This window comes from Pteropus vampyrus, unplaced genomic scaffold (assembly GCF_000151845.1).
Source record: "Pteropus vampyrus isolate Shadow unplaced genomic scaffold, Pvam_2.0 Scaffold126, whole genome shotgun sequence".
NCBI lineage: Eukaryota > Metazoa > Chordata > Mammalia > Chiroptera > Pteropodidae > Pteropus > Pteropus vampyrus.
In genome coordinates, this window is record NW_011888907.1 from 4,593,128 (window position 1) to 4,618,701 (window position 25,574).

At 46.7% G+C, this 25,574-nt stretch overlaps 1 protein-coding gene across 2 annotated transcripts in view; it reads left to right on the plus strand.

Annotated features, from left to right (window-relative positions):
* Nucleotides 1-11,930: 11,930 nt before the first annotated feature.
* MED26 (mediator complex subunit 26) overlaps nucleotides 11,931-25,574 on the plus strand; it is a 44,592-nt gene continuing 30,948 nt past the window's right edge. The window contains exons 1-2 of one of the 2 annotated variants that reach the window (XM_023534498.1): nucleotides 11,931-12,275; nucleotides 13,210-13,280. Coding sequence is in view for 1 of the 2 variants with exons in the window: in XM_011366875.2 (XP_011365177.1) it covers nucleotides 12,204-12,275 (72 nt within the window). In the remaining variant the exon portion in view is untranslated. The remainder of the gene's footprint in view (nucleotides 12,276-13,209; nucleotides 13,281-25,574) is intronic. The other variant, XM_011366875.2, reaches the window with a different exon arrangement.

Genomic DNA, 25,574 nt, shown 5'->3' on the forward strand with positions numbered 1-25,574 from the left:
CCCATCTTCCCGTCCCTTTTCCAGCGTTTTCCTTATGCCTGCCGGGATATGGACCTAATGCATAGTTCTCATAGTGGGTAAGGCAGTCCTGGTTCTGCTGTTTTCATTTCAGCGTCACTTCCTTCATATTTTCTGGGCTGCCAGAAAGGCTTCATAGTTCTCATTTTTAATTACTGTGCAGATTCAATAAATCTCTTGTTAATCTAGGCCTTCTCACTTGATACGTACTTTGTCCACTGTTATAAATGTCACTGCTGTCACCAGTGTTATGACCTTTTCTGGCTTCCTTCATTGGTACTTCTGGGAGCACTCGTGAAGGCTATATCATTGTGTACCACCATTATAGCTTTAGTGGCTTTCGTTCATTTTGTTTTATTTTCTTACTACCAATGCATGCTCATTGTAGAAAAATGATAAAATACAGCTTAGCTCTAAAGGAAAAAGCCGCTTGTTGTCACACTCTCCTAGAGAGCAATACCCGAGGTACACATCCTTCCAACTCTTACTCTGTGAATGGGCATTAGGTGTGGTACGTGTGTGTTTTTCTTTATACAAATGGTATCTTTGTATCTTCTAGCCTGCTTTTCTCATCTGATAACATGACCATGTATTCATATATTTTTTTCCTATTTTACTATTCTTAATAACTGCAAATAAGGCATTGTGAATGTATTAATTTAACTAGGCCCCAACTGATGGAGACTTGAGTTGTTTCCAGTTTTGGTCTATTTTAAATAACACTGCAGCGAATATCTCAGTATATCATCCCTAATGGCTTTTGGGGTTCACTTTTCAAAAGAGATCCACCTTGACAGCTTTATGCTAAAAACCCCAAAGAAAAATGCATCTTGGAAAACTTATGTCCTTGTTTTATTTATTTATTGTTCGCCCATTTATTTGTACATAGGTACGTATATTTATACATGCAAACATACATACCAGAGAACTTGGTTCTAGATCACTGTCGACTCTGACCAGGAATGGTATTAGGCTTCTTCCATTTGTTTAAGCTGTGAATAAGGACCAGGTTTACAACTCCACCCAGATAAGTGTTTCTTTGTGCAAGTGACAGCAATTGATGCCACACCAGATGGTTTTCCATGCTGGCCCAGAGAATCTTAACCACCATCTAATTAATAAGTGCCCACTACTGCTTTCCCTGGAGCATGTTACATGGAGTCCCTGCAGAGGTGAGAAGCCACACGTGGAGAAGGCCTCAGTTTGCAGCACCTGTCCTGGCTGCAAACTTTGAGGTTTATATTGTACCACTCCCATTGGGGGTTCATACCAGAAACCTCTTTTTGTTTTTTCTATTCTTGCCATCTTGAGAATGGAACATGTCCCTCCTTTTGTGGGTTTTTCATTGCTCGTCATTTCCAGCTGCCCTAGAGCAGAGTTGGAAACCATTGACCCTGGCCTGTGCCTGTTTTTGTAAATAAAGTTTTATTGGCACCCAGCCACACCTCTTTGAGAATGCGTTGTCTAGGGCTGCTTTGGCCGCCTTCCTGCTACAATGGAAGAGTTGTTGATAGACCATTTGGCCTGCTGAAAATATCGCCAATCTGGCCCATTTATAAAACCAATTTGCTGGCCCCTGAGCTAGAGGATGGTGGAGAATCTCAAGGTGCCCCTTTTCCCAGCCACTCAGGTGGAATCATTGTGTGCCTTGTGGTCTGGATTTTAATAAAGACATTTGCAGATATGTTTTTCAAACTTACTGGAAATTGAGCCAGCCATTTTCAGGTGACGTGGTTAATAGACCAAAACTTGATTTTTTCTCTGGATAGTTAGGGGCGAGGTTCCTCCTGGACTCCTTGCAATCCCCTGAGCAGCAGTGCGATGTGCTAATGAGATCGGGTCTCCTCTGAAGTGTTTAGATCTGAAAAGCCAACGAGACAGTCATTAGTGAAGCATTTTCCTTCCATTTCAACTGTTTCATTATCTCCTTTACCAAATTTGAGTTTATGAAATATTGACAAACCTCCTGATGTTTTCCTGTATTAATGAAAGACATATGCTGTTTGCGCAGAAAGCAAAAGGCCTGCTGTTTTTTAAAAAACAGACCCTTGGGGGTTTGTTTTCACCATTCCCTTGATTTTCATTATGCAAAGAAAAGCACTTGATCGGCTTCAAGCCCCTCTCTGGCACTTGAGCATTCTTGGAAGTGAGTTTGTTACTAGCAAGCATTCCTGGATGAGAAATTGGGCCAAAGGGTCTGTAGCAAGTAGGAAATTCAAAGTCCACATTTTTCAACAAGAAAATGGTAAGAATTAGTTCAACTTGTGCCTCCATGGCTTTCTTTTTTATTTGAATTAGACTAGGGGTCGGCAAATTGCTGCCCACATCTGGCTGCCGTCCACCTTGTCACTGCCCATGAAAGAGAATGGCCTTTACCTTTTTAAATGGTTGGAAAAAAAATCAAGATAATGAAAGGACATTCAAGTTTCTTTGTCCATACATAAAGTTTTATTGGAACACTGCCATGCCCAATCATTTATATATCATCAGTGGCTGCTTTCGAACTGCAGGAACAGAATTGAGTCCTTGCAACAGAAACTGTCTAGCCTGCAAAACAACATGTTTACCCTTGCCAGCCCCTGGACTAGACAATTAAAAAAAAGACATGAGTGGGTCCTGTTCATCTGTGTTTAGTTAACATCATTGTCATGGCCGTTAGTGGTAAATGTGGGCCACCAGAGTATTGACAGTGCTGGGGGAGTTGAAAAAGTTATTTTAGGGGGAATAAACTTCAGTGCATCCAATAAGAGTTTATTATGTGAATCGGGGAAAAGTGGAAACGAGGATTGTGGCAGAAAGAAAGATGGAGGTCTGGCCCTGACCTGGGCTCTTTTGCTTATAGAGTGCAGTGTAAAGTAGTGTGTTGGCCTTTCTGTGCCTCCATGTCCTCATCCGTGACATGTGGACAGTTAAGAAGAAAGCCTTGACATGTGACAATAACCTGCCAGACAGAGGGCAGGCACTCAATAAGTGATGTTTTCATCGGTGTCATTACTTTTATTAAAAGACATCCTTGACAAATTTTTATGAGGCTTAAATGAGATGATGTCTTAGTTCTGGCTGCTATAACAAAATGTCACAGATTGGGTGGCTTAAATAACGGGCGTTTATTTTCTCACAATTCCGGAGGTTGAAGTCCAAGATTAAGGTACTGGCAGGGTTGAGATGAGGGCTTTCTCCTTGGCTTGTAGATAGCCACCTTCTTACTGTGTCCTCATGTGGCCCTTTCTCTATGTACATTGCTGGTGTCTCTCATGAGGATACCAGCCATATTGGATGAGGGGCCCACCCCATTTAACCTTAGTTACCTCTTTAAAGACCTTGTCTCCAAATATAGTCAAATTTTGAGAGGACACAGTTCAGTCCATAACAGATGGTCAAGGGTCTGGCCTATAGTAGTTACTCGGCAGCTGTTAGTTCATCTCCTTGGCTAATAGAATGCTTTGAGACATTAGAAACGTTTAAAAACTCCATGTGGTCTAGGAAAGCTGACCCTGAGAACTGCTATGAAGGGATTTTGCCTCCTGAAGTTCCATAGTAAAGTATTTGAAAGTGAATGCTGGCTTCCACCCCTGCATCTCAGACTTTTATGGCCCCATGAATCCCCTGAGAGCCTTGACGAAGTGTGGATTTGACCTAGCAGTTTGGGGGTGCAGGCTGCAGTTCTGAGTTTTTAACCAGCTCCCAGGGATTGTCCATGCTGCTGGTCCTGGGGTCATACTTTGAGTCATGAGTCACAATGGAATCACACTTTGAAGCACAATGGCCTATGCTTTTCGTTAAATAGCCACTGGCTACATGTGGCTATTTCATTTTCCATCTCAATTAACTAAAACCCCAGTCCTTCAGTCATAGTAGCCACATTTCAAGTACACTTCATTGTAGAAAGCTCTAACTGGGCAGCGTTGCATTTAAAAGAGAGGGTATAAGCCTTTTTAGTTAAGGGCCTGTGTTAGTTTCTCTGGGACAGCTATAACAAATGACCACAAACTTCACAGCTTAACACAGCACAGATTTCTTATCTTACGGATCTGGAGGCCAGAAGTCGAAAATGGATGTCACTAGGCTATAGACCAGGTGTTGGCAGAGCTAGTTCTTTCTGGAGGCTCTAGAAATCTGTTTCCTTGCCTTTTGCAGTTTTAGAGGCAGCCTGCATCCTCGGTTCATGGACCCTTCCTCCCTGGTCCAAGTAGGTGGCGCATGCCCCGCACATAGTAGGTCCTCACTGCTGGGGCCTGTCCCAAAGCCCAGGTGCCAGAGCCAGTTCCAACTTTAGAACTTTTACCGCTTTCTAGCTGTATGTCTTGCATGCAACAAGACGCCCCAAGGCATCTGGGCTAGCACGCGCTCATCAGAGTGATATTTCTATTGCAAAACCTCTGACGTTCACTTAAAGTTGGACAAGCAAAAACTGTAAACAAGCAAACTTTGCCACCAAACCAGTTTGCTACAAACTTAAGGGAAGACATAGATTTCAGAGCTTTGGGTTACTGGAATGAATGGTGGAGTAGGATTGTGGGCCTGTGCTTTGAGTCCCTGTCCTGTCTCATTGGGGAGTTGCCCCTCCTCTTTGGGCATCAGTTTCTTCATCTGTGACAGAGATGGCTTGGTACCAGGTACTCACCAGGACTTGATTCTCCTTCATCTCTCTAGCCTACAGTGTGTTTGTAGGAAATACATTCTGGAGCATGTTCCCTGTCATGTTGCTTCCTGTTTTGTGGTACAATTCTATGCTTGTGTTTCTGAGAAGTTCCATTGGCTGGTTGGGGGTCTTTCATTGTGGCTTCTGTCTGCTTGCGTCTCCCCATTGTTTTTTGACACCTGCCCCTTGTCCTTTGTCTGCTCCTTGGGGAAATGGCTTGTACCTGATTGAGTTCGTGTGTTTCTCTGCAAATCTAGGATCCCCGAGGTCTGGGTTCAGATTAGATTAGAGGCTATTATTTTGCTTAGTGCAGTTTTATATTCTTTCAATTACTCTCATGAAGCAAAGAAACAAACTCAGTAACTGTTCTAATTCTCTAGTGAATGATTTTGATAAACATTTTATTTAAGTGTCTACAGAAATAAGATCTTTTTTTCAGAAAAGGAGTGAGGATAAACTATAAATCTGTCACCTGCCAAAAATCCAGCCACATGAATTTGGTGAGGTCACTCCTCTGAAGAGCAAGGACTAGATTACTTAGTTAGATAGTTAGGTGAACAGTGTGACAGGAGTGGAGAAAACTTACTTATGGATTATGAGAAATAAGGCTCACCAGAAACATGGCGGCGCATGTGTATAGCACATATCAGAGTGTGGAATCTGTGTAATGGGTGGTGGACCTTGCAAGAGGTCCTTGCAAGACCAAGGGCTTAGGCAGGGGACAGAAAATTCAAACCCTGTGTCAGAAATTGCTGCCTGGAACAGAAAAGGCTCATCCTGGATAAAAGCCACAATAAATTTATAGTTTATCCTATAGTTCCTTTACCGAGGGGAAAAAAATAATGATCTTATTTCTGTAGACAGTTAAATAAAATATTTGTCAAAATCATTCACTATAGAGAATTAGAACAATTACTGATTTTGTTTTTTCACTTCATGAGAGCAATTGAGAGAATATAAAACTACACTAAGCAAAATAATAGCCTTTAATCTAATCTAACAATCAGATCATCACAACAAAATAACCTAATCACCTGGAAATAATGCAATCACGTGGCGGCCGATTAAATAATCTAATCACTGAAACATTCTAAACTGGTGATTAGATTACTTGAACAGTTCAAATAGATTACACAACAATATTTTAGCAAGTTTTTTGAAGTGTTTTTTAAAAAGGAAATAAAGCAAGAAGAATAATTTTATGACTACATACCAACCAGACAGACAAATCAAGTTTATAATTTCCAAAGTATATTACCTGGTTGTCTTCTGAAGAATTAAATATAAATTAAAAGGAGATAGATACAAGTGTGCCTATAGCTCCTAGAAAAGGCATGGACAGCAGTGGAAACGTGGAATCAAAAGAGAGATTGATGATTTTTTTCCTTTGTGTGTGAGAGAGAGATTATGTGTGCTGGGCTATTTTCATATATGATTATTCTTATTCTGTGCTTCACTGTAGAGAAGAGTCAAAGATTTTTAAAAAAGCAATCTGGATGCATGTATATAACAGATTGGAGGAGAAAAAATCAGCAGATGAGAGGATTGAGGCAGGGCATGGGTTCAAAGGAGGACAGGAACACAGGGGATGCATGGCCAAAAACAAAACGTGAGGCAGGAAGGGTGCAGGAGTTAAGTAGCTGTGAACAATTCAGAATCAGATCTGGCCTGGAATCCAAGCAGCGCTGTTAGGGCCTAAGTGGCTGTGGGTGAGTCTCCTCACTCTTCAACCTAAGGCTCCTTATGTGTCATTTGAGATTTCAGTAGCAACTGTGTTTCAGCTAATGCTGCTTAACAAGTGACCCCAATATAAATGGCTTAAAACATCTATATAGTTATAGTTCTGGTGGCAGGAAATTGGAAAAGGTACCTGTTTGGCACCTCAGCCAGGATGGCCCAGCTGGCTGGGGTTAGGTGAGTGGGGCTCAGCATTCTTTGTCACCAGGTTTCTTTTCTCCTATGTGGAGGCCTTGGGCCTCTCCCTCTTACCATGTGGCCCTCCAGCATGGTCATCAAATTCTGACATGGCAGTTCAGTGCTCCCAGTACTGTGAAGGCAGGTGCTGCCAGGCGGCCACCTCCTTTGTTTTTTAACAGCTTTATTGAGATATGTTCACATACAGTTCACCTATTTAAAGTATATGATTCAGTGGTTTTTGATATATTTGCAGTTATACAATCATCACTGCAATCTAATTTCCAGAACATTTTTATGACCTCCCCCAAAAGAAACCCTGTACCCATTAGTACTCAATTTGAGTTCTTTCCCACCCACCCCTGGTAACCACCAATTTACTTTCTATCTCTACGGATTTGCCTGTTCTGGACATTTCATATAAATGGAATCATACAAGATGTGGCCTTTTGTCTTTGGCTTCTTTCATTATGTTTTCGTGCATGTGGTAGCGTGTGTCAGTGCTTCATTCCTTTTTATGGCTGAGGAATATTCTATTGTATAGATGTACACTTTGTTTATTCACTTATCTCTTGATGGGCATTTGGTGTTTGCACCTTGCACCTATTATGAATAGTTCTCTTGTGAACAGTTACCTGGACTAGTCTGTGTGTCAGTTTTCTTTGGGATAGTCATAGGAGTGGAATTCTGGGGTGCTGTGGTAACTGCCAGGCCTCCTTAAAGTTTTAGCCTGGATGGGGAGAGTGTGGCTTCTGCTGCATCCTCTAGGCTATAGCGAGTTGCAGGTCCCGCCCAGAGTCAAGGGGTCGACACAGGGCAAACTGTCCAGAGGACTTTATCAGGGTCCTCACGTAAAGCCCTCAGTGAGGAATCTGACTTGTAGTAGGTACTCAACAAATGTTACTCCCTGTAGTTATTCTTTGTCATTATTATTACTAAGAATAATACAAAACTAGGGCAGTAGGGAAAACAAATTGTTAGGATTTATCCATCGGTTGGCATGATAGCAAATCCATCTTCAGGATTTGGGAGATTATGGGCACACTTGAGCTTAGCATTATCTGAGTCAGAAGGTGAGAACTAGAGGCTACTAGAGGTCAGAATAACCCTGGCACTGGATGAGATGACCGGAAGGCACTACATGCTCATTCTAGAAAATGTGGAACTGCAGGCAAAAATATCAAAAGAAGAATCATCTGTCATTCTCTCAGAGACAACTACTGTAATATTTTGGTTTCTTTCCTTCCAGTATTTTTTCTATGCATCATGCACATATATATTTAATAAAACTAAATCTATATATTTAATAATACATTTATAAATATATACTTATATTTATAAATATAAATATATATATTTTTAATATATATTTAATAAAATTAAGATAATGTATATAGTTTACATGTTGCATTTTATCACTTAATATTAAGTTGGGAACATTTTTTATGTTTTTTAATACTGAGTTGTAATGGCTATATTCTCTGTATTTATTTTCCAAGTTTAATCTACAGTAATACACAGCTTGGTGAATTTCTACATGTGCATGCACCTATATAAGTCCACTACTCCAGTTGGAGTTATGGAATCCTGTGGTCTCTCCCAGTCCATAACCTTCTCATTTTCACTAATTGACCCCCAATTTATTTATGTAGTCCCCTATTACTGGACACTTAGGTTGCTTCCACTCTTTTGCCCTTATAAACGATGCTGCTGTGAACTCCCTCACTACATACATGTTGGTCTGCTTCTGATTGCTTCCTTTGGATACATTTCTGGAAGTTTTGAAACCCTAGGTCAGAGGTTATGAACAGCTGAAATGCTGCCTCCTTGTCGAACATCTTTTCTGGTCCTCCTGTCCCAAATTCTTCCCCATCCCCATCCCTTGGGGCTCCTGCACCTTGTGCGGACAGTACAATTAGAGTATTTTATTAATGGGCCCCCAACCCAATTCCAGTGTTTGGCTTCAAAACTAGATCCTCAGGAGCAGACTTTATTCATCTTTGTATCTCCCTACTTGAAGGCCCAATAAAAAGTGAGTTGTCCCATCTATCTTTGAAGCCCTTCCTAAAAGCAGGGCATTTCAGGGACTTTTCAAAACCAGTTGGACTTGATTATGCTTTTAGAGTAAACGGGACTTGCTACAAAGCCAAGCAGAACTCTGAAACCCATCTCTAGATAATTCTGAAATTGTCGATCTGTTGAATGAATTAATATGAGAAAGTTTTTATTTTAATTTCTACCAGACTGTTAATTTCTACCAGAGCAAACATATGGGTCAAAATTGGGTGGTGGATTTGCTCACATTTGTTTTTCCTGTTAATCACTGGAGCCCTCACATACACTATTGGTGTAAGTCCAGTAATTTCCTCTAAATTGCCCACCTCCCAGGGGTTTGTGTGGAAAAGGGCACAGCTGCTTTCACGTCAAGAATGAGTCTGCCCACTGTGTTCCTGCTGTTGCCCCTTGCCACCAGGTGATGTCACTTTTGAAGACTTGTCCTGTGTAGTTCTGGGAGTCAGCCTGCTCATAGCTGCCTTCTGTGATGCCCCTTGCTTGTTTAGCAAGGGAGGAGGAGTCTACTCCCTCACTGCCAAGATAGCCTGGGCATACTCTGCACTCAGGCTCCTGAAACTACCTTCTCTGCCACTTTCATGGCAAAAGCAAGCCACGGACTCAGAGCCACTTCCTCTCCCTAATCATTGGAGTCCATCTCGCCAAGGGATGAGGTAGCTTTCCAAGGCATTCCAAACACAAAAGATCTTGTCCTCTCTAGACAGTGGACCTAGGGCAGGGGTCCCCAACCCTTGGGTTGTGGACCGGTACCAGTCCATGGCCTGTTAGGAACCAGGCCACACAGCATTAGGTGAATGGCAGGTGAGTGGTAGATGAGTGAGTGAAGCTTCATCTATTTTTGCAGCCACTCCTCAGCACTAGCATCACCGCGTCAGCTCCATCTCAGATCAGGCATTAGATTCTCATAGGATCACCTGTCCCTGGTGCCAAAAAGGTTGGGGACTGCTGACCTAGGGCACTCTGTACCTAAGTAATTTAAGGAACAGATCATTGGGGAAGAACCATTACACCATGAGGATTTACTTTGAGCCTGACCTTTGCATGACATTTCAAGTATCTTCTTCAAAGCAGAAAGTTGACTAAGTGAACTGCAATATCTATCATGGACCTTAGAGAAGCTGCTTATATTTTCAAGACTCCCATTCAGTGGCGCTCTTTCTTTACCATGACAAACATATTTTGTATATACAGTAAGCCCTCAGTGTTGTCAATAGGTTCTGTGGCTTAAAGCAAAACAACATGTAAGACCAGTTTTAGCATAGGCTAATTGATACAAACAAGAGTTAAGTTTCTATGGCATCTCATTGTTATAAGGAAAATATTTTGTTACAGCGTAATTTGAGGACCTACTGTATGTTAAATGTGGAATAAAACTATATAGCTGTGTGTGTCTATGTGCATCCTCCTCTAGCAAGTATTTACAAGATGTAATATTTTTTTCATTAACTATTGAGCCCCTACTGTGTGCCAGGTCTGTGGAACTGAACTATGTGTCTGTGTATACAGCTATTGTGTATCTGTTTGATAAGCATTTTTCTATCTCCACGAGGACACAGTTGCATCAGTGCCCTTGTGGAACTCAGTCATCTTAATGTTTCCTTAGTTTAAAAAGAGCAGGTAAGTTGCGTGTTTTCCAGAATTTTCTTAGATAACCTGAACCATGCAAAACAAATTGCATATTTCTGTATAACCTTTGATTTAAAAAATAGGATGTTGGACATATAGTTAGAAATTTAAAAGAGAGGCAAGGCCAGATTATACTTGGGAGAGAGCTTATTTTGCTTATCTAAAGTGAGATAATATCTCCAAGTGGGCAGGATTCCAACTTGGACCATATACACAAAGTACCTCATTCTAAGAAAGAGAGTGACTAAAGAAGTATTTTGCCCGTGTTTATTTTCTCCTACAAGTGTGATGTAAAACTTTTCACATGTGCAGAAGCAAGAAGCCACAAACACGTGGGGAAACAGCCGTTTTTGCAAATAAAAATGCTTCCCAGAAGCATGACAAATGAAAGACTAACAGGTGTAGTGCAGATCCAAGGCGCACATGTGGTTCTCATCAGCTGCCTCTCCCGTTTTAAATCTTAGTCTTCCTGTAACAACGCAAAGTTTTTTTCTCCTGCGGCTGTGGCTAATAATCCACTCAAGCCCGCCTTTCCACCCTTTTTCTCATAACAGTATTTCTAACAGAGCTTCCAGAGAGGAGAGAGCAATGAATGAAGGCAGTAACGGGGGAGGAGGTGGGAGATGGGATGGGGGGGAGCCCTTAGACTTGACATTAGCAATTCTGGGTTTGACCTATAACTCTGGGTGACTTTGGGTCTCAGTTTCCTCTGAGAAATGTTTGGTTCAGAGAACGAGGGTTTCAGTTTTCCAGCCTCTCTACGCCAAGCAGGGTGTAAGGGTCTTTTTAAACCAGTGGTTCTCAATGGGGGTGACTGTGCCTGCCAGGGGCCATCTGGCAATGACTAGAAACATTTTTGGTTGTGTCCACTAGAAGAGAGGGTGCTACTGGCATCTAGACCAGGCATCCTGCTACAATGAACAGGACAGCCCCAAATGTCACTGGGGCACAGGTTTGCAACCTTGGAGTCGGCTCACGGACTATCTTGGGGCTTTCCCAGCTGGGATGGCGGCTCTTCTGAGAGGCGCTTCGTGGTCTTCTGTTTTCGGGACTCGGGCCAGCGAGTCGGGGCAGACTCCCGCCCGCTGGAGTGGAGAGGGACGGGGCGTCCCTTGGCACGCCTCGGTTAAACCCTGACGCGCGCAGCATCACAACGTGGACATCTGTCTCCCTCACCCCAAGAACGCCGAGCAAGGGGCTGAGAGGAACCCTAGGCTCGGAAAACTTGGCAGCTTCTCCCTCCCGCGACCCCCGGGACCTGTCAGCGCGGTGGAAGCTTCTCCCGCTCACCGAGGAGGGGTCCTGCCGCCTCCCCCCCCGCCAATCCCCCGCGTTGAGGCGGCGCCCGCAGCGTTGAGTCCAAGGACTCCGCGCGCACCGCGCATTTCCGTGGGGAACGTCAGCCCCTGACCTAGGCAGGGGCGGGGCCTCCAGGCGGTGACCGTTGCCCCGCCCAACCGCCGCCCAACGGCTCCCTAGGGCCGGTGGTGGGGCCAGACTGCGCGGTGGGTGAGTGCGCCTGTGCGCGCGTGCGTAGAGGCGCGGGGCGTGGCCCGCACGTGGCCCCGCCCAGGTCCGGCGTCTCCGGCCGCCCCATCTCCCAACCTCCTCAGCGTGGCGCCGACGCTGCGTGCGGCGCGGGTTACCCAGAGTGCTCCGCGCCGGGGCAGCTCACTAGAGTTTGGTTCTCGAGGCGGCGGCAGCAGCGGCTGCGGCTCCGGCGGCTCCTCCTCCTCCGGTGGCGGCGGCGCCCCGGGCCCGAGCCCAGGCTCCGGCTCCCCTCTCTGCCACCCCGCGCGCCCCCTCCTTCCCTGGCGCCGCGGGGAACATGAGGCTCCGCTCCCAGAGGCCGGCGAGTGAGTGACCCCCGTCCCCCGCCTCAGCCTGCCTGCCCGCTGGCCCGGCCGCTCCCCCCCGCCTCGCCCAGGCAATGACAGCGGCTCCGGCGTCTCCGCAGCAGATCAGGGACCGGCTGCTGCAGGCCATCGACCCCCAGAGCAACGTAAGTACCCGCCGCGCGGGCCGGGACCGAGGCCTCGTGGGCCCGGGACCCTCCCCCTCCCAATGCCCCTCACTCTCAGGGCTCCCGGAGACCCGCCCGGGGCCCACCACTCCCCGAGGGCCGCTGCCATCCCGGCCTCTCGTCCCCCGGGCCCGGACCAGGGTAGGTCGGGCAAACCGGCGGCGCTCGGTACGTGAGGCCGAGGCTTCCGTGCGGCCTGGGCGGAGGGAGCAGATGGGAGTTGATGCCAGAGCTTTTTCTTCCCTCCCGCTCCAGCTCTACGACCCCTGCTGCTCCTGACGGAGCTTATCCGCCTCGCCCTTCCCCCGAGACCCGAGACCCCCCGGGAAGCCCTCCTGGCGCGGGGGAGGGGAGGGAGAAAGGCTCTGGAGCAACTGGTGTCCGGAGTTGACTCGGGGAGCCGGTGCTGCCCGTTTCTTGGCTTTCTGGGTGATCAGGGAAGTCCTCCTCTCTTCTGGCTGGAAGCACCTTGGCTTTGGAGAGAAACCCCAGCCTGTTTTTCCCCTAGCCAGGTGCCCAGGGTGTGCGGAGAGGCCCCCTTGGTTCTGCGAGTGGACATACCTTTGCCGGATCCCTTTTGGGGTCGTTGCGGACGGAAGATGATCTTGGGGAGGGTGGGATCCTTCATGTTGCCTTTCTGGGCCTAACTGCCCATTGCGTCTCTAACCAAGCCAGAGCCCCGCTTTGTGGTAGGGAATTAGAGGTGATTGCTATCTCTCTCGCTCCCCCAAAAGCTCTGTTTTAGCTGACCCTTCCCCCCACCTGAGGGTTCTAGCCTGGTGGTCTGTGACCTAGATGGTCAGAGTTAACCCCAGGGTGTCACTCTCTCCGATATCCCTCTACAGAGGTTCCTCCACTGCTCCCTTTCGTGTGTGTAGGAGAAGACTCATCGTGTTTTCATATATTCTCCAAGGGTTTGTCGGCGATAGGGGTCATTTTCCCCTGTGGCAGGAGCAGGTTGAGCAGTAGGAAGATGGCATCCAGGTATGAAGTGAGCCCCTGCATTTGCTAGGAGACAAGGAAGTGTCCATCGAGGTCGCTTTTTAACATGTTGGGAATGGAAGGAAAAATCGTCTTTAGCAATTTTGGTAGAAATTGAGGAGTTATGATCTTTGTGAGGCTCTGATTTCTGTATCATAAGTAATTCTCTTATCCTGGTTTTCAGGCCCCATTAAGATTGACTTGGTGGAAATTGCCTTTAACAAATATTGTATACATTTTCGTTAGGATTTTGGGGGCGGAGTAGGCACAAGCTATATAAAACCTCCCACAATTTTTGCAGTAACTGGTGCCGCTGCAATTCTTAAGACTGAAATATTAAAGGATAAAGCAAGTAACATGAAAAATGTAGCCTTGATGATTTTTGCATCTTTTGTTGAGTCAGAGTGCAATTCTTGAATTCCACATGCTTGCTTGTCTTCAGGAAAATCTGAGAGTAGCTGAGATTTTAGCACTGATCCTTAATGCCACCTAGGAGAGCTTTGGGATCAGAAGGTGCTTTGACAGGTAGTCATGATGTTATAGATTAGATGGGCAGCGACCTCAGGGGTTCCAGTGTTGTGTAAGGCTCTATTCTAGAGGGTTCTTAGGAATAGAGGAGGGAGAGGAGGAAGAGAGGCTAACCAGAAGCAGGAGGAGGGAACAAATCTCGGCTTCATGTATCCTGGCATGTGCAAAAACATTACATTCATATGTGTCCATGGCTGTGTTATGTGGCATGGAATTCACGTTTCATGTGGCTTGCTTTGGAACTCTAGTGATAAGTGTGCATAGAGTCCTACTAACATAAGTGTGGTAGAATTAGGAAATTGTCGCTTTGAATATGAACGATAAGGAGAGTGCCTCCTTTAAATGCTGCCTTTGTTGGTGTCCATGAACATTGTTAATAGCAATTTGACTGGATTGTGGCTTGGAACAAACCTCATACAGAAATTCAGAGCTGTGGCAGAATAGGGTGCTGGTAGAGAAGGTGCAACCAGAAGGCTGCAGTTTCTCACGATTCACTTGGGCCCAGGTGAGAGCAAGGTGGCTCCAACAAGCCATTGCTGCTGCTCAGCTACTCTTCGCTGCTTTGCCCAATTATGCACTCCACTTCTTGGTAGTTAGTTGACACATATTTAAGATGCTCATGGAAAAAAAAATGGGGACAGAGTTGAAGAGCCAACACTAAAATTAATCCTCTTCTGAGAGAAGCGACAGAGAATTGTGTCATGTAATGCTTACCTTATGGATATGCAATTATGATTAATAAACAGCTTTTACTTGAAAAGTCAATGTCAGACAGCTGACCTAATAATATCCACAAGTATTTGAAAAGTTGGGGAAGTAACAAAGTAACATTTACTAACCATTTTCTTGACAAAGGAGTTCTTAAGAGAAAAGTTGTTTTTTTGCTCTAAATTCTAGCCTCTGGAGTATTTGAATTTCTATAGCAGCAAGCTCTGAGTTAATTTCTGCCAACTCAGTGCTGAAGTAAATCCTGGACACTCCTTTTTAGAAAACAACTAACAGTTTTTCAGAAGTCAAAGTCTTACTCTTCTCATGGTGTGTGTCAGCCCAGAGTGGAGAAAATGTTTCTGAAGTGCAGTGTGCACATTTGTTGCAGCTTAATCTTGCTTCATTATGGATAAAGTTGAGGGCGCTGTCTCTCTCGCCCAGAAATCAGTCAGTCCACCCCAGCACAGTCTCTTCAACAAGTGATTAGGTTCTCATTTGTATGGGGCACTCCTAGTTTCACAGAAGTTTGGGCTTTGTCTTCCTGACCAGAACGTAGGCTTGGTGAGCACTGTCTGTTTCTCATCTTCTCTCTCTAGAGCAGAAGCATTAAGCCTACCTTCTAAGTACTGATTAATCCGATACCCCTAGAATCTTTCTTGGACCTAGACTAAGGAGCTACATTTGAACCTCCTTTTACCCAAAGGGTGAAAAACAAAAAGCCCTTTCGTGATGGCTGTAGGCTTCGGAATTCAGTCATAGAATAGTCTAATGCAGAACTCTGTAGAGCCGTGAGGAACACGAATGTTCCTCTGGCGTCTGAGAAAAGGTATGACTGAGGTGGTGGAGCGGGTATTGACTGCATCCCCATGACAAGTTGAATAACAGCACAAGGCAGGCCTTGCTCAAGGCAGGAGAGTCCCTATGTTCAGAGCAGAGAGAGGCCAGAGAAGACACTGCAGGGAAGAGGGACTTGATCTCGCCCTGGATAGCTATGTAAATGCCTTCCCTAGGTCAGCCTCTCCAGCAAGAAACCTCAGAAACTACTTTCTTCCTCGCAGATCTGCAGACATCAGGTGCCAAGGGAAGGTGACCAAGGGGCTTCTGAAGAGAGACACATGCAAAGGGGTAATTTTCCCACCTAGGAATTTGAAAGTTAAGGCACTGCTTAGCTTTGCTGGATTTCTCACCTGCAAAGTGGGACTAGGAACTGGAGTTCATGCCCCGTGAAGCTCCTTCCTGATCCAGAGCTTGGTTATGGAAGGGGCAGCTGAGGCTAACATGTATTGTTCTAGAACTTTTTTCCTTTTATTGCAATGTGCAATTAAAAAAACAAAACTCTACACAGAGATACACACTTCACATAACTTCGTGCAGCACTTTGTCAGCATCACCTGTTTTCCTCCCAGTGGCCCTGTAAGGGAGGTGGGCTGGTCTCCTCTTGCTGCACAGTGACAGGTGCTGCTTAGTGAGTATCTCCTGTGGCCAGGAGAGGACAAGATACTTTTGTTTTTTACTGACTTCTTGTTAGGTGACTGCCCCAACGTTAGAGACTTACCCAAAGTTTTTAAGTGACACGCTTTCAGCTCTAAACACCACTGCACTGCTCTCAAAGATGGAGGGATGGCTTCTGAAGAGGCCTAAGAGGCCAGTGTCTTTGAGCTGGTTAAAAAAGGTGTGGGAACCTCTTCTATCCCTCGCAAGGTTATTTGTGATTCTCAATTGGGCTAGATTTACCTGTGATTGATCTAACAGGTTGACAGTGTTAGGTGGCCTGTCCTGGAAGCATCTTAAGGTTTCTGTCAGGGACAGAATCCTGTGCCAGACTACACTGTGGTGTGGCAGCTGTCAGCTGACATGGAACTTTTCATGAGTCTTGTATTCCAGTTTTGTTTTCTGCTTCCAGATTACAGCAATTTGATGTTAACTTAAAACACCACTGATCTTGCTGGAAAGAGGACTCATAAATTGTAAAATGGAACACTGTTAATTCTGATTCTTTCCAGCATATTAGAGGATATGAAATCTAAACATGTCTCTGCCTGATGATGCTGTTGCCCAAATTCAGTGTCATTCCTATCTTTGCTCTTTATGCTGTGGCCAGGGTCCGTGAGGAGAGCAGCGTTTTATGACTGTGGGAAATAGGTAGGTAACAAGTGTCTATTGTGAAGCAGGTCTGTATCCTTGTTGTGACTTTCTCTGAGAAGAAGGTAGACTTCACATTCAATCTTCACAGAGGTCTCTGGGCAGTCTTTAATCTGAGTATGCTGTCCTGGCAGGAAGTCACAGAGGCCTGGAAGACTGTCCAAGATCAGCTGTGGGAAGGGGCTTTTGTCCTTATACAGTTTTAAAAGTCACCATAGTCACCTGGCCTCCTGGGGTCAAGATGCAGCTGTGTGTGGCAGGACACACCACAAGGGTGTCACGCTCAGGGTTAGATGAAGGAGGTGGGCTGTACTCGCCTGTGCCTTGATTTTTGTGTCCGTGTCGGAATCTTCTCAGATGGAGCTCCAGTGTTAAACTGGAGAACCAGGCCCCAGCCTGACCTCCAGGTTGACTGTAGCCCTGTGTGTGTGTGTGTGTGTGTGTGTGTGTTGGCGGGGGGTGGGGGGACTGCCCAACCCTCCACTGTAAATTGCCTTCTAGAAGCTGGAGGCTTTGTCTCTGTCAGTAGAATTTGCGCCTTTTTTTTTTTTTCTTTAATGCCTGGTAGTGGGCTGTCCTGAGTCTACGTGGTTCTTTGGAGGCCCACCAGCTGGTTGTCAGAATGGGTGACTGAGTTTGTGGTTCAGCAGGTGGCAGTGTAGGCAGTGCATTTTCATTTGGGCCTTGGAGTGCCCACACTTAGAGCCCCCTTCTGAAACAGCTTCTTTTTACTCTCAAGGCATATGTGTAGAAATGGAGCAAGAATTGACATAGGGATTCCATGAACTAGGGAGCATTTTCTGCATGAGGCCTACCAGTGTTCTGCATGCTGCATTTAAGAGTACTCTGAACAAATTCCAGGTCTTGGGAGGCAATACACTTACATCTCAATGACCAACTGATACACACTGTTTATAGAATAATGTGATAAAACTGAAAAAATGTGGCTTAGCCGTTGAATAAACATTTATAGCAAGTGTGGGGTGCGAAGGCTACAGACCTAGATGTGCCTGACCCTTACCCTGGAGGTACCTGGAGTCTCTCTAGTAATGAGCGCAGGCTTAGAGTGTGCACATGGACTATGCGATGGAGGGCAGGATCTGGCTTTGTGGCTGCCTTACGGGGCTAGAGATCTTAGGTCCAGACAGATCGGTTCTTTATGCGTCTTATTCAAAGATTGATTGTTCAGAATTCTTCAGAGTGTGAAATGGCTTTCAGGAATACTTTATCATTTGAGTTTTCAGAATGAAAAGTTTTACAGTCAGATGCAAGAAAGCAGTTCTTGGTTTGTCTCTGACCCCAAGGGAACAGAGGGTTTGGAGGAATAGCTGGCAAGTCTTGAACAGTTTGCCCTCTCACTAGTGGGATGGAAAGGGGCAGGTGTCAGGTTCTGTGAAGGGCCTAGGGGCTGGTTTCAAGTATTTGAATTGTTGTCATACCCTGGTGTTTGGTTTGCTCTGTGTGGCTTTTGGAGGCAAATCCAAAGGGTGGCAGGAGTTCTTGGGAGGGAAGCCCTGCACTTTGGGGGAGCTCTTGATTATCACTGGAGCTGACTGGAGACAGTCCATGGCCACTGTGCCAGGTGGGGGTGCATACATCCCTGGACCCTCCGTCTGGACCCCCACACTCCTGATATATAAGTTCCTAGAGATTCCGTGATTGTGTGTGCAGCCAGCTAAAAAGAAGGGTCACGTCAGGTGAGGTGTCACTGTTGGGCATATGGGTTCAAAGCCTTGGAATGCTCCTAGGATCATTGCAACCAAATTTATTGTCCTTATCCATCAGAGGCTGTGAAGCAAACAGCTACCGTTACTGAGAGCTTACTGTGGGCCAGGAACAGTGTGGAGCACTTCTCATCCTGGTTGCTTCTCTGAACTTCATTTTAGGAGAGAGCAGAGATTAAGTAATCTATCTAGTGTTGCAGAGGAGGCTGTCTGAAACTTTGGGCCTAAACCCAATGCTGGTTGGCTCAGAAGCCAGCGGGCTTTAACAAGTACAGTCTCACATCCCCACCACCACCACAAGCAGTGCCCAGCATGGAAGTTGGACTCCTGTGTGTCTTCAGAGTTATTACAAACATGAAGTGTTTTTAAATGTTAAATTTTGTGTTTCCATTTTCTGCCCAGTTCCTACAATCTTTTCCCCCTTAAAATCTTCTAGCCCAGTCACTCCTAACCTTTTGTCTGTCAGGATCCACTTTTATGATCAGAAACATTCAAGAACTTCCATATAACAACAAGCATACTTTGAGTAGCTGTTTTTTGAGAACATTCAAGGACAGAAGCTAATGCAGTCATGCTTTGAAATAAAGTTACTTCTTGTCATCCAAACAGCATTAACTTAAATCTGTAAGCTGTACTTGTCTGTGTGGGACACCTAGGATCGGTACCTTTGCACCTCCTGTTTGTCATGTCTCATCCCCATCCCCCCGCCTCCCTACTGCTCTTCCTTTTCTAGAAACCTTTCCTGTTTTAATCCAAGGCAGTCTCCCTCAGGCACCACACATAACTTAAAACCTACATTCCTGCTGGTAACAGGTCTTGTTGATCACATTTTCCTTGGATCCCAAGCCCTCTGGTAGTGGACCGTGAGTTCTTCCTCAGGTATTTAGAACTTGCCCAGCAACTGGATGCTCAGATGCTTGATGATCTTGAGAAAAGGGCCGATCTTGGAGACTGGCTGTGAACACTGAGCAGGTACAAGGTGCTGTACTTTTCATCACTTCTCATGGTTTCAGAATGCATTTAATTTGTACAGCAGCTGTGGAGGCAGGTACTTGTATTAGTGTGGAAGGTTCAGCAGGCACACAGTTAGAAGGGACCACGCTGGATTGGAACCCACCCCCCAGTCCTCACCCACCTGATGTGGCTTCCCATGTCACCATGAGAGCGCAGTGGGTACAGGCAGGCACTCCATTTTCCTGCCTGGGTCCGGATCCTTATGCAGGATCCCTCTGTGGACATTTTTATTCCAGGCCAGGAGGAAATGCTTTGTGCTTCTCTTGAACTGTCTGAAGAAAAGGTGTGAGGTGGTTCTTTTTGTTTCTTGGCTGACATTTTTTATCTCTAGCAGAGAAAAGATGACTGTGATCTTTGATCCCTGCCTGCATTGTTCCAGGAGATGCTATTTAAATGCTACTTTGGGACCTTTTGGCCTTTTTTGGTCATGTGACAAACCAGACTCTTCCTGGACACCCTTCTCCCCTGGGTTTCATTCTTCATAGTCAGAAATTGGGTGATGCTTTCTCCAAAACATCCTGTGGTGGGTCAACCCTGTGGAGACCCTGGTCATTTGTCCGTTGTTTGCACAGAGTAATGTAGGTGGCAGGCCATGGCTGGCTTTGATTCTGTGGTGGGGGATCCGTGGTGTAGATATCAGCAGCCAAGTGAATTACTGATAGAGGACTCAGGTGTGCATGACAGCAGCTCACACTGAGGACACCATAGGTGGCCCCACTGGTACCTTAAGCTCTATCCCTTACCCACACCCCTGATCACACTTGGCTCTTTGGGCAGCCACCTGGCCCTCCAGGCTGGTCACAGCTCTGCCTGCACATACTCTGGGCTGGATTCTTGTTGCCTCGATGGCTTATTTTTGATATCTCTTACCCCCATTCTAACTTAGTCTCTTGAACCCTGTTGCCATCAGGTCCCTGGCCTAGCTCAGGTTGGGCTATGGGATGGCAGCCATATCCTCTTTCCTCCAAGTGAACCCCAGGTAGCTAACTTTCCTCTTCTTAAGGCCAGCCCTCCTAGAAGCCACTTCCCACTTTATTTACCCCCTTGGTACATCTTGCATCTGTGCTGGGCAAGCAGTTGGCAAGCTGGCTTTTCCGTATTGTCTGTGGGGGTGAATGACACTGGTTTATAGGTATGTAATATAGAAACAGTTGACCCTTTCCACTAATTGTTTCACATTGTTTGCTTCCAGCATTGTTTTAGGTAGTTGCTGGCAGAGCACCTGTCTTTACTTCCTTTACTAATTCTCTTGGTGAGTCTTCTTCAGAGAGAGGGAGCTTAAGAAGCAATGGAGCTGATTTTCTCATGTCACTCAAAGGCATTCTCTCTGTTCCAGACTTTTGTAGTGTTGCCTTCATACAATATGATGTCTTTTCTCCATCCCCCCCAGCGTCAAGACTCACTCTGTGGACCATCATCCAGGGAAAAAGAGCAGGTGACTCTTTCGCAGAAGCCTCAGCAGATCTTTCCTAGTACCTTCAGGCTTTGTTGGAATTAGCAAGCTATGTTGGTTGGTTCTCCCGTAATTCTGGGCATGGTGTTAGTTCCACCCAGACAGGCCCAGAATAGAGAGGATGCCCCAGGAGACATCAGGGGCCTGTTCATGGGAGAATGGCAAGTGAGGCAGGGAGCAGGCTGGCAATGTCCCCTGGATGCGTGCTGGTTTAATCACCTCTTTGATGTGATAGTGCCATCAAACAGGCGAAGTGCTGGGCCTTGGAGACTTGGGTCCAGATGGCAAAATGGGTGTAAATGAAATGTAAGGTGTGGAAGAATTGATGGGGTGGTTTGGATGGGTGAGGTTGCAGCATAGGGTTCTGAGTACCCATGCCTTTTGGTTGAACCTTCATACTCTGACTTGGCTCGTAGTCACACTTGGGCACCTTGCTGTTACCTTGTATTTGCGTAAGTGCAGGTTGCAGCTTCCAACCCCATCCTGGGCTGAGGAGCATTCAGGAAACCAGGAATGCCCACCACAGTGCTGCTTGTTGTGTCCCCATCAACTCTCCTGGTGCTGCAGTACCTGCTCAGACAAGGCCCGGCCAGGGGAGGTGATGTAGTCTGGGAGGCCCAGGCCACTCAGGCATCTTATAGTCATGAGAAAGTGGTACCCATGACGGGGGCAAGAGCTGAGCTCTCCAGACATAATGTCCCCTTGGCTAAGAGACACAGATTGGCCAAGGCTGAGGTCTGGGAGGGCTGGTCGGATCTTATCTGCCCATTTCCTTTTGTCTGTCCCCTCCCCCTGGTTAACCTGGGTAATCGGAAACTGATGCCTGCATTTCCGGGCCTGACTTCTTCCCTTTAGGTAACTGAGAGGGGTAGGGTCAGGTGATTTTCATGGCCTTCAGCATTTTTTCTTCTCCATGTTTCTGGGAGGCTCTCAGCAAGCACCTGAAATTGGTGATGTCTGCTCTCCATAGCCTGGCAGTGACAGAAGTGGGCCACATGTTAAGTTTTAGGTGCGATGGGGGAACGGGTTTGTGAATGAATATTTCACTTTCACTTCTATTTTAAAGGAGCTTTTCAAGCATTTAAAGTTCTCACTTTGTAGGTTGGTTGATAAGCCAGTGCTGCCATTGAGAGTGCAGAAGCCTAACTTCTTACCAAAGGGCAGAAGCATTACCCCTCCCCCACCCCTAACCCCCTCACCAGGTGCTGTGTGAGCTCATCCTGCCTTTGCTTGTAACCTTTCCCCTCTTCTCATCGCTGAGTCAAAGTGCCATTTGGGTTTGAAATTAGAGTGGAAGAACTGAAAGGGAAACAATATTTCTGGTTTTTGTTCTCAGCACCGTGTTCGTACGTGTGTACGTGTGTGTTTCTGTCTCTGTCCCGTGGACAGACTTCTTCCATGTGGTGGGAAATGCAGGAGCTCCTCAGTTTGAAGCCTAGGCCACTACAGAAGGGATTCACTCGGCTTCTAGTTTGAAAACTGGAAAATCACTCTGGCTTGGCCTGGAGATGGGGTGAAGGGAGCCTTGTAAGAAAGGGGTTAGTGCCACAGGAAATTGGGGAGGAGCTTGCAAGAGAAGCAGAGTCTGCCCTGCAGACAAAAAAAATAGGCGCCCCTAGCTGCTGTTGCTCTTCCACGTGATAGGACAAAAAACGGTAAGGAAAAGGGTCCGAGAGAGGAGTCGGGCTGTCTTAGGGTTTCTGGTGAACCTGCTTCTCAGCCCCACTCAGAATCAGGGGAGTGGACACCTGCTTGTGCCTTGGGGATGATCCTCCTGTGTTAGTAGAGTGGACATGGTTTTCTCTCTAGTCGGTGGTGGGCTCTCACAAATTGAGAAATAGGAAGTGGTATCTGCTTTGTAGGATGAGCCAATCTTGGGCATGAGGATGTGCTTGTGTTTGTCACTCCAGGCAGTCTTCCTGGGTCATTGCCATTCTTAGTGCCCACAGCACAGTCAGTGTTGAATGCACCTCCATGGAATGAATGAGGCCTAAGGCCGTTGTCCCATGACCCCCTTGCTCCTTGCTGTTTTGGCCTTTCTGGTCTCTCCAAACCAGGGGTCCCCAGCCCCTGGCCCACAGACTGGTACAGGTAAGTGGCCTGTTAGGAACCAGGCTGCACAGCAAGAGGTGAGCGTCAGGCGAGCAAGTGAAGCTTCATCTGTATCTGCAGCCGCTCCCCAGCGCTAGCATCGCCGCCTCAGCTCCACCTCAGATCATCAAGCATTAGATTCTCATAGGAGCACTGGTCATTGGCGCCAAAAAGGTTGGGGACTGCTGCTCCAAACCCCTTACTCACAGTGCCTCTTTCTTCCTTAAACATTTTTGCTTTGCCCTGCACTGCTCAGACCCCTGACTGGCCTTTAAGACTTTCCTCGGGTGCTCTCAGAGCCACAGCTCCTAGTTGACTGCTGTCCTGGATGTGCAGGCAGCCCATTCCAAAGCAAATACACCTTCTTTCCTCCTGCCGTCACATGCTGTGTTCTGTCGGTTGGTGGTGCCACCACTCTTCAGGTTACCTCAGAGCTGCCCTGGGTCTCCCTCCCATGGTGTCTTCCTTCCTGCAAATGAGATCTTCAGGGAGGTCTAGTGCAGCCACTAACCAGCCAGTCTTCTGCCTCCTTCGCTTCCTCTGCACTGGCCACAGAGCGAGTGCTTGAAAACAGACTGGGATATTTCTTCCCCTCTTTTGGGGCCATGTGTTGAATGGATAAACTCTCAGTTCTGGTGGCAAAAAGTGGAGAAGACAGTGTTTCTTTGGATGGAAAACTTGGACTCTGTTGTTGGGCAGAAGCGAGTTGGGATCTTGACTCTGATGTTCACCATGCAGCCTTGGATGAGGTTAGGTTTGCGGCCTTAATTTTCTGAGGAGAATGTATAAGATAATTAGGCTGTTAAGGCTAGAATGTGGCCCTGTGGCTGACTTGTCTTTGGTCCTGACGATCATGGGAGCTAACAGTTCATAGGCTTGGTGCATTCAGCTCCCTTGCTGCCGTGCCCTCCCTCTGGTCCATGCCCAATGGGGTGTTTAGTGACTGGAAATTAGCCAATCATGGTGCTGCCTCTTCCTGGTCAGTGTTTGGTTCAAGGATGAGCCTATGACCTGTTCAGAGCTCTTGAAAGTTTTAGCCCTTTGCTGGAATTATTGGGGTGACTTAAATGGGAAAGGATATGAGCAGGTCACTGCTGGGGTCTACTACTTGTGTATAGGCAGCTCAGTAGTGAGACCAGCCCAGAAGGGAGGACTAAGTCACCATATTGCAAGGTGAGTTCTGCTCTGAACTTTTGGCTAGGTGGGCCAGCGACTTCTTTTCTTGATGAGTCCCATTTGAGCTGGCTTTTCTCTTAGTTGCAGCCAAGAGAGTCTAGACAGACTCAGCAGACCACACTGGCCCAGCATTCCCCACACCCCCCGCTGGCCATGCTCAGCTGCTCAGTCAGCTCTGACCTGCCATGCACACCCATTTGGATGGTCCACCCTCCCTCTTTTCTCCCTTCTCTTTTTCCTTTTCTACCTGCCTCCAATTTCTGGGCCCAAGGTACCTCCCCCAGCAAGGCCAGTTTCAACTGTCCCAAGTGCACTGTCATGGCTTTTTCTGGAACCTGGTTCGACCTTTCCTATAGCACCTTTAACCTGTCTGGCATGCCTGCGTTCCCTGTCCCACTTGGTTCTTTTCTTGCTCGTACATAGTAAGCAGGTTCATTCTGCTAGAGCCAGTAAGCAGTTTATGAATGGATGTGGTCTGTCTCTAATTTCAAGCTACAGATGAGCACAAGCAGTGCCTAACCTGGGAGGACAGAGCTGGGTTTGGATAAGGGTTCAGGTTTGGTGAGGCCTGGGCAGGCACCTGCTCAGCTCATGAGCATTAGAATTGGGGTGGCTGGTTCCCTGGAAGATGCCCCGACTCCTTTGATAGCTGCTTGGACATCGCCAGCCCTCAGCCCTTTAGGGCCCTCCTATGGTTTATAGATTCTCTTTGAGCCGTAGTGGCATGGTCAGCACTTGGGCACCAAGTCTGTCCTGAGTGTGTCACTCAGTCTGGGGTGTCTGGGGATTTTGGATGCTAGTGATAGGACCCAGGGAAGGAGGGTAGGCAGCTCTAGATGTTGAAGCACTCGCCCAGTCCCCCTCAATGGGGAACTGCTCAGGCCCAGCTGCACAGTTGATCACAATCCTCCTTCCTTTGGCCTGGCCTGAGCCAGGACTTCCCCCAGCAGGGGCTTCTGAACCCCAACTGTACTGTGGCCTTGGAGTGAATCATTTATTGTTTCCAAGCCTCATTCTCTATGACATGAGGCTATTGGTACCATCACCTGGTAGTGTCATCCTGAGGAGCTGAGCATATTGGGTGCTTGGTATAGTGCCCAGCTTCTGTTTAGTCACAGAGATAACAATGTGGGAGCTGGTACTATCCCTGTTATAGGTGAAGGAAAGAGTGGGGGAGGTTGTCCTTACCTGAGGCCATGTAGCTGGAAGGAGGGGATTTTAATGCCATCCATTGGTAATAGACTTACAGCTGGAGTTCAGCCTGGACCTCATTAAACCTAATGGCCAACCCTACTTAAATCAACTGCTCATAGTCTTCTAGTGTCATCTTCATAAGGGCAGTCTCTGCAGGGACTTTATTTTTGGGCTATAGCAAAGAGGCAGACCACAGCATCAACTCTTAATGTGCTCACTCTATGCTAGGTATTACCCCTTTTATCGATAAGACTGGGGCTTAGTGAG